At 41.7% G+C, this 18,978-nt stretch overlaps 2 protein-coding genes across 11 annotated transcripts in view; both read right to left on the minus strand.

The window, feature by feature from the left end:
• Window positions 1-5,686, minus strand: part of pip5k1ca (phosphatidylinositol-4-phosphate 5-kinase, type I, gamma a) — a 64,388-nt gene extending 58,702 nt beyond the window's left edge. For 3 of the 9 annotated variants that reach the window (XM_046857907.1, XM_046857906.1, XM_046857912.1), the window contains exon 1: window positions 5,361-5,686. In XM_046857907.1, coding sequence (XP_046713863.1) covers window positions 5,361-5,490 — 130 coding nt within the window. In that variant the 5' untranslated portion in view covers window positions 5,491-5,686. The remainder of the gene's footprint in view (window positions 1-5,360) is intronic. The other 6 variants (XM_046857914.1, XM_046857913.1, XM_046857910.1 and 3 more) reach the window with 3 other exon arrangements.
• A 3,659-nt stretch (window positions 5,687-9,345) lies between these two features.
• On the minus strand, window positions 9,346-14,842 carry gpx4a (glutathione peroxidase 4a). 2 transcript variants are annotated; one of them, XM_046856807.1, is made up of 7 exons: window positions 14,651-14,842; window positions 14,443-14,537; window positions 13,616-13,760; window positions 13,017-13,168; window positions 12,213-12,237; window positions 11,456-11,515; window positions 9,346-9,589 (listed from the first exon to the last, which is right to left on the minus strand). In XM_046856807.1, the coding sequence occupies exons 1-7, from the start codon at window positions 14,699-14,701 to the stop codon at window positions 9,530-9,532; spliced, it is 588 nt and encodes a 195-aa protein (XP_046712763.1). In that variant the 5' UTR covers window positions 14,702-14,842; the 3' UTR covers window positions 9,346-9,529. The 2 variants fall into 2 exon arrangements, with proteins under 2 accessions (XP_046712763.1, XP_046712764.1); XM_046856808.1 differs by having other exon boundaries at window positions 9,346-9,647; window positions 14,651-14,839.
• Between the last annotated feature and the right edge of the window lie 4,136 nt (window positions 14,843-18,978).

Below are 18,978 nucleotides of genomic sequence, written 5' to 3' on the forward strand. Positions count from 1 at the left end.
AACAGTTCCAGTAAACACTCACTGACTATCCACCAACTCTGGTATATCCTTGATTTGCCAGTTTGAGGAGGGGCAACTCCAACACTTTGGTGCATTCGCTGGGTCCATGTTTAAGGCCAGATTATTCTGTCAGGAATCACGGGTGAGTGGAAGGTAGGACCCAAATGCAGGATGCGAGCAGTTGTATAATAAAGTTCTTTAATGAAGAAATTGGCAGGAAAACACAAGTCAAAAAACAGTTCTAGGGTAGGGGCCAACAGACAGAGCAATGCAAAGGCAAAAATACAGCCCCAGGGTCTAAACACAGGCAAACAAGGCAATGCAGGCAGGGACAAAAACAAATTAAAAAAACAGTCCAGAGTCCAAACAGGGTACTAGGGAGGCAGAGCAGAACAGGGGTCAGGGTCAGAAACAGAAACCAGAACAGGCAGGATAGCAAGAGAACTCTAAGGGACTTAGGAAGCCGGTGAGAATCTCGACCAGAGAAAATGTCCTTAAATTCTGGGTGGCGCGGGAAAAATGGCAACATGGCCGCCGACCCGGAAGCGTGTGCTGTGAAACCTGAAGGTCCTGACAATAAAGGGATAAAAAGGACCTCATTCTTTAAGGAGAAAAAAGCCACATCAGTAAATGTATATTGACAGATAGGAATAAACAACACCACACATGATCACATAATCAAGAGGTAATAATTATTCACAATCTGAGCAGAGAACAATCTTTGTTATTATTTTGTCCCCCAAAAAAATGAAAGTATCAGGCCTTCAAATATCCAAAAATGAAATAAAAAAATTACATTCCTGTAACAAGCTTCTTAAGTGATTCACTCTTTAAACATCATCAGAGCTCAAAAAGAAGAAGAAGACACATTTAACAACACCTTCATCTTTACAGCATTAAATCTGCAGTGTGTGTGATCACAGAGGTATATCTCCCATCACCAGTGATCTGGAGAAACCAAAAAGTCTCAGATTCCGTCGGGGGTCAGAGCCCTGCATGTGTCTTCCACACTCAGATGAGCCTCAAAAACTCCCATTCACCCCGTTTCCATGGTTCCCTGATCCAGGTCAACTGGCTTTTCTCTGGTTCTGCACGTGCTCGTGGACTTGACAGACACTTGCTTCCTTCCACTCTGAATAGGCTATTTTCTGTACGGCGATTCAGCACGATTCACAGACACACAAAGAGAAGCATGGGGCAAACAAAGAGGGATGTGTGGGATGATCCAGCAGAAGAGGCCTCTGTAACTAAGGGCATGGAGTTTTGATGCTGGATCTGAGAGTCAGGGGCGTGCGATACAACAAATATATCAATTTTTTAAAGTATTTCTTTATGACAGAATATACAGTATCTCACAAAAGTAAGTACACCCCCACATTTCAGCAACCATTTTAGCATCTTCTCAAGGGACAAAAATATAGAAATGAAGTTGGATATATTTTAGAGTAGGGGTCACCAACTTTTTTGAAACTGAGATCTAATTCTTGGGTACCTATCAATGTGACGGGCTACCAGTTTGATACACACTTCTGACTTCTTACCTTTAATTATATGTTATTATTAATAATTTATGATATTCATCTATGTGAAGACACTGATCATGTTAATGATTTCTCACAATAATTATGAACAATGATTTAACAAGGTAGGAAACAGATAAATATCAATATGCAAAACTTTATTTCTATAAATCTCTGCAAATATTTACATTTTCAAATGATCACTTCAACATTTTCACCAGCCACTAACAATTTTTAACAAATCATCCACTACGTTGCATCATGTTTGTACAGATTATCAATTATGTAACATACAAAAATCAACTTTAAGATATTACTGAACTTATAACCAAATCTGCAGCATTTTTAACAAAATTATCATACCTTACATTTAACAAACATTAACATTACAAACAGATTTACATTTACATATTTAGCAAAAATTCGTCCCCTGCTGAGTCATCGGCTTTCCGTGTGTAGTAGCAGGTCACCATATTCAGCTGACAGCTACTCCAATAGCACCTTGAATGTTCTGTGCTGTTTAGCTCTGGAGCGGATGCTGTTTATGATTATCACGACGGTCACCTTTGCACATAACGCCTGCTAGTGATTGATGCAGTGGTAATGCATGAAGTGTGTGAACTCTGGTCACCTTTACAGTGAGCGATGAATTCTGTATGTCAATTGATCATAGCAGGAGCCCTGTCGGTAGTCACTGATACCAGCTTTTCCAACGCCACTTTTTTCCCCAGCGAAAAACTCCTTCACCGCGTTATAGATGTCAACTCCCTTCGTAATTGTCTTTAGGGGGAGTAGTGTCAGAAGTTCGTCTTTTGTAGAGAAATCATCAAACACCATCCGGATAAAGACCATCAGCTGCACTGTACTGCTGCAGTCTAAGGACTCGTCACACTGGATGCTGAACCACCTGCACTTCGCCAGATCCAGGTCCAGCTGATCGGCCAAGTTCCCGGACATAGCCAACACTCTGCTATTTCTTTTCTTCAAGCAGTTGTTGCAATTATCATCATTGCTTCTTTGAAAACCTCCCCTTCTGAAATGAGGTTTCGGTTGCTTTTTGGGAGTTTTTTACCGGTCTTGTGAAAAAAGACTGCTGTTTGCACAAACCTGCCTTTAACTCGCGGGCTTTTTCCGCTCGTAGTGCGCTGCCCGGCGGGTAGTTAGCATGGCAGCTTGCGTGACACGTTCTGAAATGTCTATCAACATTGTGCCGCTTTGCCGAGACACTAGCAGGAATCTTTCACATTGGTAAAAAATAACTCTTCCTCCCATTCACTGTGTAAATGATATGTTTTTTCTTTTTTCTGCAATGTTTTCGGGGGTAAATCATCTCCTCACCTTCACTGCGCCCGCTAGCTGGTCTGGAGACCAGCTAGCTCTGATCTAATATGAAACTTTTTAAAAAAAAAAATTTATTTTTAATCTTCAAATGCACATCAATGCAAGTGTGATTTTAAAAAAAGAATAGCAACAAAAAAATTAGATGCAGCTCACTGGTAAGTGGCGCTATGGTGAGCTATTTTTAGAAAAGGTCTGCGGGCGACTCGTGGTCTTTGCAGGCGACCTGGTGCCATGTTAGTGACCCCTGTTTTAAAGTATCAGTGTGCAGTTTGTATATTCAGATCTGGTGACTGGGGAGGTCACTGAGCTCATTGTGATGTTCATGGAATCAGTTTGAGAAACATTTAAGCTACATGTTGTGCATCATCACATCAGATGGAACAATGTATCCTGTTATGAGACGGGAAAAACATCAATCATTAAGATGCCAGGACGAACCGAAAAGGAGCGTCAATGCCATACAACACCTTCTTGGTACCTTTCTGTAACTGATCCCTATGAGAACCAACTGTTGGAAACGTTTTTATACTGGTTTTAAACAACAGGTTTTTGAGACAAAAAGGTTTTAAAAATCTCTAACACTTGGCTAACTGCAAGTTTTTCTAGAAATAATGAACAACACCTCTTATTTGGAGCTACTAGATTATCAGGAACTGCTCGAGCTGTTGTGAAAATAGCACAGTGTTTCTGAGCCATAAAGATGACACTTCAACACAGCGAAGCCTGAACATCAGCACCACAGAGAAACATGTTCTCAAGATGTCTTCACATGAAAACATTGGCTGCATGATCTTCGAGACGGCCAAAATGGCCTGAGTGTTAGAACAAAGCCGAGACATGGCCTGCAATGCTCTCAGTGCATGAGTAAATCTCTCATGCCACGTCACGTGGTTAAGTGAAGAGAGTCTGGAAGTGACAGCAGATGGGGACGATAAGACGCCTGACTGTGAGTGGACAGTGGAGGAGACTGGCTGGTTTCAGCTAATTTAAGTCTTTCTTTCTGCATTTAATTATCATACCACAGAAAATAAACAAGTGGTGATTTCACAAGATCTGCCTATTTTCATTTCTGAGTCAGGTGGATCAGAGGTCTGTCACATCATTTATCTCAAGATACTTTAAACCAGGATTTGATTAAAAAAAAAAAAGGATAAAAAAGCTCAAATAAAATTAATTACATGGAGCCTAAGCACAGGATTTATAGTGTTGAATAGTTATATTATATTCATTTAGATATATTTATAGATAAATATTAGGCCTGTATGTTAAAGTATCTAGGGTAAGGTTAGTAACATGAAGAAGGTCCGAGTGAAGTGAAATGGGAGCTCAGTGGTTAAGGCTCTGCGTTACTGATTTAAAGGTTGTGAGTTCAAGCCACAGCAGCATCAAGCTGCCACTCTGGGCCCTTGAGCAAGGCCCTTAATCTTCTGTGCTCCAGGGGGCACAGGAATTAATTATAATAAAAATTCTGATAAGCGAAGACTGATTTCACCACTGAACTTCAATATTAATTAACAATAAGAAATTAAACCAGAACATTTGCACTGGTTTGAACAGTAGGGTGGGTCTGTGCTTTGTCTCGTTACTGATAATTAAGTAGGCCTTTGTTAATTCTATCTATAAAAAACAATTTCACAGTGTTAATTTTATCCACGGTGAAGAGCTGCATCTTCTGACGAGGGTTTTATTTTGCTGAATTATATCCAAGTTGGAAGAAATGGTCCGATCCTGGTGCTGATGAATTTAAGGGGGGAAAAAAGGGATGTTTAATTCACATCTACAAAACATTGGTGAAGGACTGTGTGTCCCTCAGCTCTCCAAACCCCTCAAGTTCCCTATGGCCCTGCCTATGTTCTGAGATGTTCTTCTCTCTGGCTCTGTGTGTGTGTTTGCGTGTGTGTGTATGTGTGTTTGTGTGTGTATGTGTGTGTCTTTATTTGGATTAACACACACTCTGTAGGTACTGTTTGTGTGCAACACAACATTCAGAATGATTTTAAAAGGATGGATTTTACTAAAACACTTTTCTCCTGTTTTTTATTTAATATGGTGATAATTTACTGCCTTTAAAGAACCGGAACCGGAACCAGAACACCGGGAGCAGAACCCGGACCCCGGATAAACCCCTCATTGTGGCTCTGAGTGTGGGAGCCTGCGGTCATTAGCTACAGGCTAACCAGCGGCCAGTGCTGAGGGACCGACAAAGCGGTGTTTACTAAATTATATTAAATATTGGAATAATCAGAATAATTCTCAAAATAACAATCTTCAACAATAACAACAACAATTATATAACCCAGCCTGAGCATCAGTAGCTCCCACACAGCTAGTTAATCCCGGTAATCGCCGCTAGTTAGCCTCAGTCACGGTGTAAAACCTCCGCCTGTCCGCTTCAATTAACCGTCAGGCTGAACACAGGCGATACATCCGGGGTTTTACATCTCGGTTCTGATCCAGTTTCCGTTTTTGGAGGTGTGTCTCGCTAATCTTTATATGTACCGTGTTCACCTGCATCCGTAGCCTGGTTGTCATCGATCCCGAACACCGGTGTTTCGGCGGATAACGGGCTGCCTTCCCCGGCCTCAGGAAGGCTGCTGCTCGCTCCGTCTCCATCCGCGTCCGCTTCCATCTTCCTGCTGTGAAGCCGAAAGCGCGCGAGCTTAAGCGTCTGTCCAGCGGTTTCGTAGTCCGTCAGCAGCGCGAGCGCATCTTGGACCGGCCGGATGTGAGCGCGCGCCCTGCTGCTCGTGTCCTGCGCACCGGCGTGCAGCGGCGTCACGCGCCGATCCTCCGACACGAACCCACGCGCACCTGCATCGGCGGGACGCGCGCACGTCTCATCCGTGGCGCGTGGTACAGTGCCCTCTACTGGTCACCATTATTAAACGGGCGGGCACGTGTACGCATGCGCAGAGTTCTTCAGTCTAAGTACGGCAGACAGGTGACCCACAAACAGGGAATAAAGTGTTAGTTGAAGTGTTTCAGGAAGAAGAAGGTCTTCATGTAAGATAACCAGGGACTCTGCTGTTCGTAAGTTCATTCCACCGGAAGCCAGCAGTGAGGAGCGCAGAGTGGAGGAGCAGCAGTGAGGTGGTGTGGGATCATTTGCAGTGGATGAATAGTGTTCAGAGGAAGACCTGCCAGCAGAGAGCTGCAGTAATTCAGTCTCAAAATCTCAAAAAGAGACTGAACTAGCACCTGGGCAGCCTGTGAGGACAGAACTGGTCTATTCCTTCTGATGTAGAGAAGAACCAGACAAGAACGAGCCACATTACAACATGTGAGGAGAAGGACAGTTGATTGTCCATAGTTACCCCAAGCTTGTGAGCAGTGGCTGATAGGTAGAGATATTCTGAGCTCCTGTCCTGGAGATGAATCACCTGGGATGACCAGCAGACTCTCTTCTCTCAGAAGATACAGATGATGCAGTTTAGGGACAGTGCATATTGGTAAAAGCACTATTTAAATAAAATCTAATTGAATATGACTGAGTGTCAGAACACTGACTTGTCTGTACTGTACAGTGAACAGAAGATGTTTTATTTCTTGTTCATGTTTAGTAAATATTAAACTCCATTATCAGGAAGGATTCATGAATTCCTGTGAGCATGGGCGTAAATTTCATTTAACAGTAGGGGGGGACAATTAATATAAAATTTCTCATGAGCAATTTTTGAGGGGGGACACAAATAATACAGTCAAATTGTACTTACAGTATAAAGACACAGTACATTATTATTGTAGCATGGAGACTGCATCAATTACAATGCTAATTCAAACTGCTTTACATAAATAAAGTAAAACTATCATAAAAAATAATCACAACAATAAAAACAAGGAATTAAAAAAATGTTTAACATTTTATTTACAAATTAATGAAGACACTTAAGAACAGAATATAAATTGATTATACAAAAAAATACAGTGTGGTGTTCAGACGTAGCACAGTGCTCATTTAGTAACTGCACAGATAAACTATATGCTAATTGTGTTTTAATGTTAAATTAACATTATTCCAAGTCGCCACAAATAAAACACTGCATGGGAAACGGCTTTGGTGTGTTAGTGTCAGTGCACTAGTACATTAGTTGCAGTGTTAGCTGCAGTGCACTATGCTACAAGCTATTGTAAACAAGCTAACATTCACTAGATAAGTGATATTTTAATCACTAATAGAGCAGATTCATGGAAAATTACATCAGTAATCAGCATTTTTGCCGCAAAGTTTGCTGTAGTTGAAGGTGAGATGAACGCACACCTGACTCGTGTGTGTAGTGAAGGTGAGATGAACACACCTGACCGTGTGTGTAGTGAAGGTGAGATGAACACACCTGACTCGTGTGTAGTGAAGGTGAGATGAACACACCTGACTCGTGTGTGTAGAGAAGGTGAGATGAACACACCTGACTCGTGTGTGTAGTGAAGGTGAGATGAACACACCTGACTCGTGTGTGTAGAGAAGGTGAGATGAACACACCTGACTCGTGTGTGTAGAGAAGGTGAGATGAACGCACACCTGACTCGTGTGTGTAGAGAAGGTGAGATGAACACACCTGACTCGTGTGTGTAGAGAAGGTGAGATGAACACACCTGACTCGTGTGTGTAGAGAAGGTGAGATGAACACACCTGACTCGTGTGTGTAGAGAAGGTGAGATGAACGCACACCTGACTCGTGTGTAGTGAAGGTGAGATGAACGCACACCTGACTCGTGTGTGTAGAGAAGGTGAGATGAACACACACCTGACTGTGTGTGTAGTGAAGGTGAGATGAACACACCTGACTCGTGTGTGTAGAGAAGGTGAGATGAACACACCTGACCGTGTGTGTAGTGAAGGTGAGATGAACACACCTGACCGTGTGTGTAGTGAAGGTGAGATGAACGCACACCTGACCGTGTGTGTAGTGAAGGTGAGATGAACACACCTGACTCGTGTGTGTAGAGAAGGTGAGATGAACACACCTGACTCGTGTGTGTAGAGAAGGTGAGATGAACGCACACCTGACTCGTGTGTAGTGAAGGTGAGATGAACACACATCTGACTCGTGTGTGTAGAGAAGGTGAGATGAACGCACACCTGACTCGTGTGTAGTGAAGGTGAGATGAGCACACCTGACCGTGTGTGTAGTGAAGGTGAGATGAACGCACACCTGACCGTGTGTGTAGTGAAGGTGAGATGAACACACCTGACTCGTGTGTAGTGAAGGTGAGATGAACACACCTGACTCGTGTGTAGTGAAGGTGAGATGAACGCACACCTGACTCGTGTGTGTAGTGAAGGTGAGATGAACGCACACCTGACCGTGTGTGTAGTGAAGGTGAGATGAACGCACACCTGACCGTGTGTGTAGTGAAGGTGAGATGAACGCACACCTGACCGTGTGTGTAGTGAAGGTGAGATGAACGCACACCTGACTCGTGTGTGTAGTGAAGGTGAGATGAACGCACACCTGACCGTGTGTGTAGTGAAGGTGAGATGAACGCACACCTGACCGTGTGTGTAGTGAAGGTGAGATGAACACACCTGACCGTGTGTGTAGTGAAGGTGAGATGAACACACCTGACTCGTGTGTGTAGTGAAGGTGAGATGAACACACATCTGACTCGTGTGTGTAGTGAAGGTGAGATGAACACACACCTGACTCGTGTGTGTAGAGTAGGTGAGATGAACACACATCTGACTCGTGTGTGTAGTGAAGGTGAGATGAACACACCTGACTCGTGTGTGTAGTGAAGGTGAGATGAACACACATCTGACTCGTGTGTGTAGTGAAGGTGAGATGAACACACATCTGACTCGTGTGTAGTGAAGGTGAGATGAACGCACACCTGACCGTGTGTGTAGTGAAGGTGAGATGAACACACACCTGACTCGTGTGTGTAGAGTAGGTGAGATGAACACACATCTGACTCGTGTGTGTAGTGAAGGTGAGATGAACGCACACCTGACTCGTGTGTGTAGTGAAGGTGAGATGAACGCACACCTGACTCGTGTGTGTAGTGAAGGTGAGATGAACGCACACCTGACTCGTGTGTAGTGAAGGTGAGATGAACGCACACCTGACTCGTGTGTGTAGTGAAGGTGAGATGAACGCACACCTGACTCGTGTGTGTAGTGAAGGTGAGATGAACGCACACCTGACTCGTGTGTGTAGAGTAGGTGAGATGAACGCACACCTGACTCGTGTGTGTAGAGTAGGTGAGATGAACGCACTCCTGACTCGTGTGTGTAGTGAAGGTGAGATGAACGCACTCCTGACTCGTGTGTGTAGTGAAGGTGAGATGTCCCCTCCGTCCCCCCCGGGATTTTTGCCCATGCCTGTGAGAATCATCTCTCTACAACACTAGTATTGATAGAATGGATCTTTGTCCCTACAGCAATAGTAATTTATCTTTTAAAGTGTTTTCTTGTTATTGAACCTCCTGGTGGCACTTTGACTCATTAGTTGATATAAAACAACAAATCATTAAAAATTCTGGTTCATGAAGTGATATTAAATCTTTATTAAGTTTCAGAATGAGGAACACACTGAATCATTTCTGAGTGTAAGTGTAAAAGTCTGTGTCTCCTGTCTGTGTCCCAGTGATCTTCCCATGACGAGTCGCACACCGAATACTTCAGGTTTGTCCTTTCCACAGGGTGGGTTTTAAGACAAACCTTCATAAAACTATGGGAAGACACCACTGACTCCCAGCAGGCCACAGGAGAGGACTGGGAATGGAACTGACTGAAGATGAAATTAAATGCAGGGTTTACAGATATTTCATTAAATCAACTTCGATCACCTGAAAAGAAAGATTTATAGAACAGATGAAAATGTATAAAACTTTAATTTTAAATATCACCAGAATAATTCTAAAAGTTAAGGACAGCACTATTATCACTCTGTACTGAATAATGACTGCAAGTAATTCAGAGTTTCAGGAAACAGAACGAAAGGTGGTTTCTGGAGTAAGGTCTAAATAAGATTAGGAACATTAGTTAACAGATGTCCTCATGTCTCCTTCTTGATAACGCAAACACTGCCTATCTAATCAGCTTCCTAGAGCAGTGATAATAATTGGAAGTGTCCTTCTGTATTTAATAAATACTGCACAGCAGCCAGCACATGCTTTATTACTATAATTTAATTTCTTTCTCTTCTTCTTCTTCTTTTATAGCTTCTCCCTTTAGGGGTCTCCAAAGTAGATCATCCGTCTCCATACCCCCCTTTCCTCTACATCTGCCTCTTTCACACCAACTACCTGCATGTCTTCCCTCACCACATCCATAAACCTCCTCCTTGATCTTCCTCTTTTCCTCCTTCCTGGTGTCTCCATCCTCAGCATTCTCCTACTGATATACCCCATGTCCCTCCTCTGCACATGTCCAAACCATCTCAATCTCACCTCCCTCACCTTGTCTCCAAAACGTCCTACATGCGCTGTTCCTCTAATAAACTCATTTCTAATCCTGTCCATCGTCGTCACTCCCAATAAACATCTCAACATCTTCAGCTCTGCTACCTCCAGCTCCACCTCCTGTCTTTTACTCAATGCCACTGTCTCAATCCATACAACATCTCAGGTCTCACCACAGTCCAATAAACTTTCCTTTCACTCTCACAGATACTCTTCTATTACAAATCACTCCTGCTTTCACTCTTCTCCACCCACTCCACCCTGCCTGCACTCTTTTCTTCACTTCTCTAACACACTCTCTATTACTCTGCACTGTTGACCCCAGGTACCTGAACTCCTCCACCTTCTCCACCTCCTCTCCCTGCATCCGCACCCCTCCACTGCCCTCCCTCTCATTCACACACATGTACTCTGTCTTACTCCTACTGACTTTCATTCCCCTTCTCTCCTGCACTTCCTTATTCCACCACCACGTCTCTTTCACCTCCTTTCTATCTCCAGATGTTTAACCAAGAACCTTTCTAGCTGTCTCTCTTATCACTCCTGCAGTAGTTCCACAATCATCCAGCACCTCTTCACCACCACCGAGCTCCTGTCTGACCTCTTCCCTGAACCTCACATTACACTCTTCCTCCTTCAGTTTCCACCATCTTATTCTTCTTTTAGTCCTCACTCTCCTCCTCTTCTTCACCTCCAAAACCATCCTACAGACCACCATCCGATGCTGTCTAGCTACACTGTCCCATGGCAACACCGTACAGTCTCCAATCTCCCTCAAGTTGTATGTACTATAATTTAATCTCTTATCTGAGTAAAACCTGATCATTGAGCCAACATCTTCAGCAGCATAAGCCAAGCTAGATAACCATAACACGTCCCTGTTAGAAGAAGTGAATAGCTGATGTTTATTTTCCAGTTTATATTTTATTTTTTTTTATTTACAGGATGTGGTTGATGGCTTTAATCCAAAGTCACTAATAATTAAATCAGTTCCACACTGAGCAGGTGAGGGCTGGTGAGCAGCAGGTTAGAAACCTTGGAGAGGTAACGTGGTGGAGCTGGCCAAGGCTGCTAACTGGTTTCAGATGATTTGCTCTCAGATTGGTGGCTATCAGGCACTAGAGGAAAATCGAGCTACTGTGTGTGAAATACACGTGTGTGATGTAAAAAATAAGAATTTATTTCCTTCTTACAATCGGATCATCCATAGGTGAGAATCTCTTCACGACCTGGCCTTGACGGTCAATGAGGAACTGCACAAATCACACAGACGTCAATGTAAACATTTCTTCTAAACCAAAACAAGGAACTGAACAGTTATTCAGTTTAACTGTGAACATACACACACTCACACACATACACTCACTCACTCACTCACTCACTCACACACACACACACACACACACACCCTAGCACTCGCACTCTCACACACACGGTGTAAATCTGTAAAACTATACATAAGGAAATAAATCCTATAATTCTGTAAGTACGGCGTAAAAGATGATGTTAGACTCTTGTTGAAATGTTTTGTGGATGTGTTGGTGGTGTGGTGGGTCGTCTCCTAACTCCTGAGATCCCTCATGTCTGTGTTTCCTTCTGCTTCTCCCTTTTAGTTATGGTGCTATAGCGAGTCTTGCCGGAGTCCAAACTGCACAGTGTCATTAACTTTCATACAACAATAAAGACGCATAACAATCCATATCCTTCTCTTCCTGTCACCTCTTTCTCTCTCTCTCTCTCTCTCTCTCTCTCTCTTTGTCGAGTTGAACATGCTCCTGAGGTTACAGCGACCACTGTTCCTGCCCCTCTCCCCTCACCATTTGTGATTTATTTTAGACATCAGAGGTTCAATTTCTTCACGCAGTGGCTTGCTTTATATCATTTTAGAAATATAAAAGAAATAGGTCACTCATGTCCTCCAAAAGAATCAGAATAAAATCAGACACATACCTTGGTAAAATTCCACTTGATTCCACTGGAAAAAAAAACAGACACTTTAGAGATCAGGTTTATATTACAGCCATTTTACAGTGTTTAATCTGTGGTGTAGTGAAGAGGAACACTATGATGTTTCTGATCATTATTGATGAATTTCCATCACTCTGAAGATTTGAAGATCTGTACAGTGAGTGCAATAACTGAACCGATGTAAGTGATGTAATGTTATTTCTAATGAGTGAGTCAGAAGTGTTGGTGGTAAGGAAAAAAACTCCCTGAGACAATATAAGGAGGAAACCTTCAAAGAAACCAAACTTAAAATGGAAACCTTATCCTCATCTGGGTGGTACCAAATGTCCATTTATTACAGTTCCATCATTGTTAAAGTTCTCATCTGTTCACTGATGGAAACTCAAGTGTAAAACTTGATCTGTTTAGATTCAACTAAGAGATAACAAACATATACATTCATATTTTATAATAATAAATATAAGTATTAATAATAAATATAGTTATTTTTTTGTAAAGCTGCTTTAGGATAATGTTCATTATTAAAAGTGCTTTACAAATAATTGAATTGAAAATGTAATATAAATTAAAGTCCAACTCCATCTTCATGCTTTGTAGGTGTCCAGTAATCTCATGTGGAGTTTTTTAAGGTCATGGCCTTTGCTTCATAGCTGTTTGCAGTGATGAATTATTGTTCTAAAAGTCGTTGCCCCCCAAACACAGTGGTACATTAAGCATATTTCTGTGTATCTTTGTGAAAAATGCACACATCCGTGTTTATTGTTAGATCTGAAAGTGCTAACGTACTTTCCTAGGAATCCTCTGCCATTAGGTTGCTCCTTCAACCATTTCCACAGGGGATGAGCTTCTGGTCCGTTGACCCTGACCTTGCTGAACATGTCAAATTGTGCATTGTAGGATTGAGCATACCTTTTAATATCTGCATGTGTACCAGGCTCCTGATTAACAGAGAGAGAAAAATCACTAGCAAATACACAAATAATGGTTTTTATTGTGCTTATTATACAACACTGTTTTGTTTTAATATTTCTCTAGCAGTAATGTGTGTGTGTGTGTGTGTGTGTGTGTGTGTGTGTGTGTGTGTGTGTCTGCCCGTGTCCGAAAGTAAAACTGTATCCTAGGCACAGTGACCCTGAGAAAGTCTTACTAATATTGAGACTTTAGATTTTTTACCCAGAGAGTAATTCCTGTAGAATGTTAACATTAATGGTTCTTTAATCTATATACATTAAAAAAGCTCACACAAGTGTGTCAGTAATGTGTCGGACCACCACAAGCTGGTGAAACTGCTGGAACTTTTCTCTTAGATGTACATGCCAAACTGTATACTTACGAGGTATAAAGGCAGAAAAAAGAAATGAGAAGTGTTCATTAAAACATCCTACCTGGTTGCCAAACTGGTTGCATGGGAAAGCCAGGATGGATAAACCTCTCTCAGCGTACTTGGTGTGCATCTGTACAAACTGAGAGTAGTTTATTGGGGCTTTGGCTCAATTGGTGGCGACGTTGGTGATGATAACCACCTGACCTCTATAGAAAACACACATAAAATACATTTAAAATATATTTACTGATTACACTGTTCCATATTTTACACAAAAATCCTGAAGACAATCTCTTTCATGTCTGGGCAGAGAGAAGAAAGAAATGAAATTATAAATAATATGTTATATACAAACTCATTTAAAAACGATTAAATGCAGCTTTAATTTCCTGGAATACAAGAAATTGGATAAAAAATTGGTATTTTGAATTTACATTTATGCATTTGGGAGATGCCCTTATCCACCACAAGTTACAATTATCTCATTACTACACCATAGCAGGTGAAGGCTAGGGGCCTTGCTCAGGGGCCCAGCAGTGGCATCTTGAAGGAGCTGGGATTAGAACTCAATATCACTTCCCATTATTATAATAGTGTTAAAGTTTTAAAAAGTTTAATGTTATTGTTTTTATTTATATTATAAGTAAAAAGTGAACTAACATCATGTTTTTTTTTCTGAAAAGCAAGAGTTTGTACATTTATAAAACTCAGATAATATTTTTTATAATTTAACTGCAATTTTTGTTTGAAAACATAATTCAGTTTTCAGTCATTTAGTTGACTCAAACGAAGCACAAGCTCTACACAGTTATAAGAACTATAACCTGAAAAAGAAACAAACAGTATTAAGAATCTGAATAATCTAGAATACATTAGTATTTCACCTACCTGTATTTTTCCAGAGAAATTTCATTCCCATCTATATCCCTGGCACTGAAGTCATAAATAGATGTGGCTGTTTTCCAATCTTCCTCCTGTGCAGACTTGCAAAGAAAATGCAAAAAGAAAAGAGATTGTAAAAATAAAGGAATGTGTGTAGACACTTTCCATTCTCATAGTTTGTTTATTTATTAATTTAATTTGCAAAATTGTTTACCAGTGTTTGCAGCAGGACGGAGAAAAGCAAAGAGGACGACAGGAGCCACATGGCTGCCCCTGAAACAGAAGACTCTGACCGTCTTTCCCTGTAAAATAGAGAACACTACACAATCTAATCACAGTGTGAGACTTTGTACAGAGAACAAAATGCACTCTGAACACAGGACACTGGTTACAGCCTGACACAAGCACAGACAACGGATAAGAGCAGTGTGATAGCAGATAAGTGCCCTTTCACTTACAGCACGCACGCACACATGCACACACACACACACACACACACACACACACACACAAACTGCTGGGCCCTTGAGCAAGGCCCTGAAACCTCAACTACTCAGCTAAATAGAGGAGTGCAGCATGAGATAAGTGATTTAAAGGAACATCAATGGTGGACTGTTTTTGTAGGTGAACATTGTTGTTATTAATCTGAGGCAGAAGTAAGTGAAGTGAAGTGAAGTGACGTGATGTGAAACAATGGGATGATGGTGTAGTTTCTTTCTAGACATACACAAGTTCCCAGTCCATGTTTTCAGCACAATGCAGTAATAATAATAAAAAGTGTGTTTATGAATAAAAAATGTATATTCTTAATCTATGTTTTTCTGTAAACCTGCTTTGTGAAGTTTCTGAGCCTGTGTAGGAACACAAGCACCGCAGCAGATCAAGTAGAAGAACTGCATGCCCTGGTGATAAACATGCCTTAAGTGTGTTAGTGGCCACAACATTGTAACTTTACCATGAGCTGATTTGCTTTTGGAAGTGTTTTGAGTCAGTTTAAATAGAAATGAAAAATTTGAATTTATCCTTCATTTACATTATTACTGTTGTCTGATATTAGCAATTTACTGAAGGTATTCAAGTAATAAAAAAGTGTGTGTCAGTATATGCAAAAGAAAAACAACTATTCTATATATCTATTCTATAAACAATATTCTATCTTGTTCTCAAAGAAATTTTTTTCGAAGCACACACTATGATGAATGAGTAAATAATGATGCGACTCAGATCAACACTGATTAGACATTACATTTGTACGTTACAGTCAGTTTGCATGTGTTGGAGTCAAAAGGTTTTGTGTTGATAAACACATTCTCTGTCACGTATCTGTCTAAGTAAAGATAAGGGACATTCATAAGATCACATACCACAAGCCCTGCATATAATACAGAGGAGTAAAGTTCACTACTGTGTCTAATACAGGGACAGTCACTCTTTATATCTATCTATATACATCATTTTATATATATATATATATATATATATATATATATATATATATATATATATATACACACACACCAAAGTCAAGTCCAGTTTATTTCTATTGCGATTTAACAACATACATTGTCTCAAAGCAGCTTTACAGAATTTAACAGTTAAGGTGAATGGTGTGTGTTTATCCCTGATGAGCAGCCGTGGCGACGGTGGCAAGGATGGGTTAAATGTTGGTACTATGACGGGTAAAGAGAGAGGGAGCTGATATGATGGAGAGGAGAAAGGTAGATATGTTGTGTGTTCAGGAGACCAAGATTTCAGTGGGCATGTAGGTAAAGGGGACAGAGGTGATGAGGAGGTTATGGGTAGGTATGGCTTTAAGGAGAGGAATGTGGAAGGGCAGATGGTGGTAGATTTTGCTAAAGGATGGAAATAGCCAAGTCAAGTCAAGTTTATTTGTATAGCGCTTTTCACAACAGACATTGTCTCAAAGCAGCTTTACAGAAATCAACAGTTAAGGTGAATGGTGTGTGTTTTTGGAGACACTGGAGAGTGAGAACTAACATGAGCACTGGAGTATAAGATTATAAGTAAATGTTCTTTCTACAGTCTTTGGTATAAAAGTAGGAGCTCAACATTTGTGATCATCACAGATCCAGCACCAGCTTCTCCATGCCAGAGCCTTTAAACACTCCAGAAGATCCAATAAGATAAGATAAGATAAGATAAACCTTTATTCGTCCCACAGTGGGGAAATTTCTATGTTACAGCAGCAAGACAAAGAAATAAAAATAGATGCAAATATATATAAAAAGAAGAATATACAAAAATAAAAACAGAAATAAAATAAATAATAATAATAATAATAATAATAATAACAAAGAAATAAAATAAATGCAAATATCTAAAAATAATATACATATACTACAATACCAGTATATATACAGTACAATGTAATAATACAAATAGGAAAAAAACAAAAGTACGCTTTTTAAGTCATGTTTTGAGGTAGTATTGCACGTAAATTGCTGGTAATATTGCACATAATATTGTACCTGATTTGTTTAATAATATTTCACACAGATAAAGTTATTGCACATCTTAAAAAGTAATAGCAGTGTTGTATGTTGGTGACTGGTTTTACTGGGAACAGCTTTGGTTGTATAGTCTAATAGCAGCAGGAGAAAAGACCTTCTGTATCGCTCCTTCAGACACTTGGGATGTATTAGTCTGTTACTAAAAGAGCTGCTCAGCGATGTAACGGTTTCATACAGGGGTGGAGGCGTTCTCCAGCAATGATGATAGTTTTGTTACCATCCTCCTTTCTCCCACCTCCTGTACAGTGTCCAGGGGAATCCCCAGGACAGAGCTGGCCTTCCTGATCAGCTTGTCTAGTCTCTTCCTGTCTGCAGTAGATATGCTGCTGCCCCAGCAGACCACTCCATAGAATATGGCTGAGGCCACCACAGAGTCAAAAAAGGTCTTCAGTAGCTCTCCCTGTACTCCAAAAGACCTTAGTCTCCTCAGCAGAAAGAGTCTGCTCTGCCCTTTCTTGTAGATTGCCTCAGTGTTGTCTGTCCAGTCCAGTTTGTTGTTTAGGTGAACACCCAGGTATTTGTAAGAGTCCACTCTCACAATGTCCTTTCCCTGAATGTTCACTGGTGATAGAATTTGTTTGTTCCTACGGAAATCCACCACCAGTTCTTTCGTTTTCCCCGCATTTATCTGGAGGCAGCTCCGTTGGCACCAGTCCACAAAGTTCTTTATAAGTCCTCTGTACTCTCTGTCATCATCATTCGTGATCAGACCGACGATGGCAGAGTCATCAGAGAACTTCTGTAGGTGACAGGTTGCTGAGCTGAACATGAAGTCTGCAGTGTAGATGGTGAAGAGAAACGGGGCAAGAACCGTTCCCTGCGGGGCTCCAGTATTGCAGACAATCATGTCAGACTCACAGTCACGAGTCCTCACATACTGTGGTCGGTCTGTGAGATAGTCCAGTGTCCAGGCAGACAGATGATGGTCACTCCCATGTACACCATCTTATCCCTCAGGAGCGCAGGTTGGATGGTGTTGAAAGCACTAGAGAAGTCAAAAAACATGACTCTCACAGTGCTCCCAGCCTTTTCCAGGTGTGAAATAGCCCGATTTAGGAGGAAGATGACTGCGTCTTCCACTCCAATGCCAGGTTGGTAGGCAAACTGAAGTGGATCCATTGATGGGCTCACCAGAGGTCGGAGATGAGTGAGCACTAGCCTCTCCAATGTTTTCATCAGATGCGAGGTCAGCGCTACTGGTCGATAGTCTCCGAAGTCTTTTGGGCGCGGCGTCTTTGGTACAGGCACCACGCAGGATGTTTTCCATATCTGTGGCACCTTTCCCAGCTTCAGGCTCAGGTCAAACATGTACAGCAGTATGCCGCACAGCTGGTCAGCACAGGTCTTAAGTAGCCTGGAGCTGATGCCGTCTGGGCCTGCAGCCTTCCTCGCTTTGATCTTCCTGAGCTCCATTCTCACCTGGGCTTCTGTAAGGGGCAGTGTGTATTGGCTGGAGTGTTGACTGGAGGGAATCGGCAGGGGGGGAAGTTAGGTGTGTTGTGTATTGTCTGTGAGCTGATAGCAGTGCAGAGAGAGGTGGGGCTGGAGCTGCTTGCTGTGGAAGCAGAGAGGGGATTGCAGCAGGGGGACTGGATGGGGGCAGGGAGGTAGCTGATCAAATCTGTTAAAGAATAGATTGAGATCATTCACCCACTTCTGGTCACCCACAGCCTGAGAGCTTGGCTCCTTGTGACCAGTGATGGTTTTGAGCCCTTCCATACACCGCTGACATTGTTCTGCTGCAGCTGATCCTCCATCTTCCTCCTGTAGCATGCTTTTCCTTCCCTGATCTTCTTCCTCAGTTCTCTCTGGACAGTTTTCAGCTCTTCCTTGTTTCCTGATTTAAACACCCTCTTCTTCTCTTTAAGGAGAGTCTTTATATCTGGGTTTATCCATGGTTTGTTGTTGGGAAAACACCGTACAGTCCTGGTGGGTACAGTATTCTCCACACAGAAGTTAATGTAGTCCGTAATACAATCTGTTAGACTGTCAATATCCTCCCATGTGGACT

This window comes from Silurus meridionalis, chromosome 9, assembly GCF_014805685.1.
Source record: "Silurus meridionalis isolate SWU-2019-XX chromosome 9, ASM1480568v1, whole genome shotgun sequence".
Lineage (NCBI taxonomy): Eukaryota > Metazoa > Chordata > Actinopteri > Siluriformes > Siluridae > Silurus > Silurus meridionalis.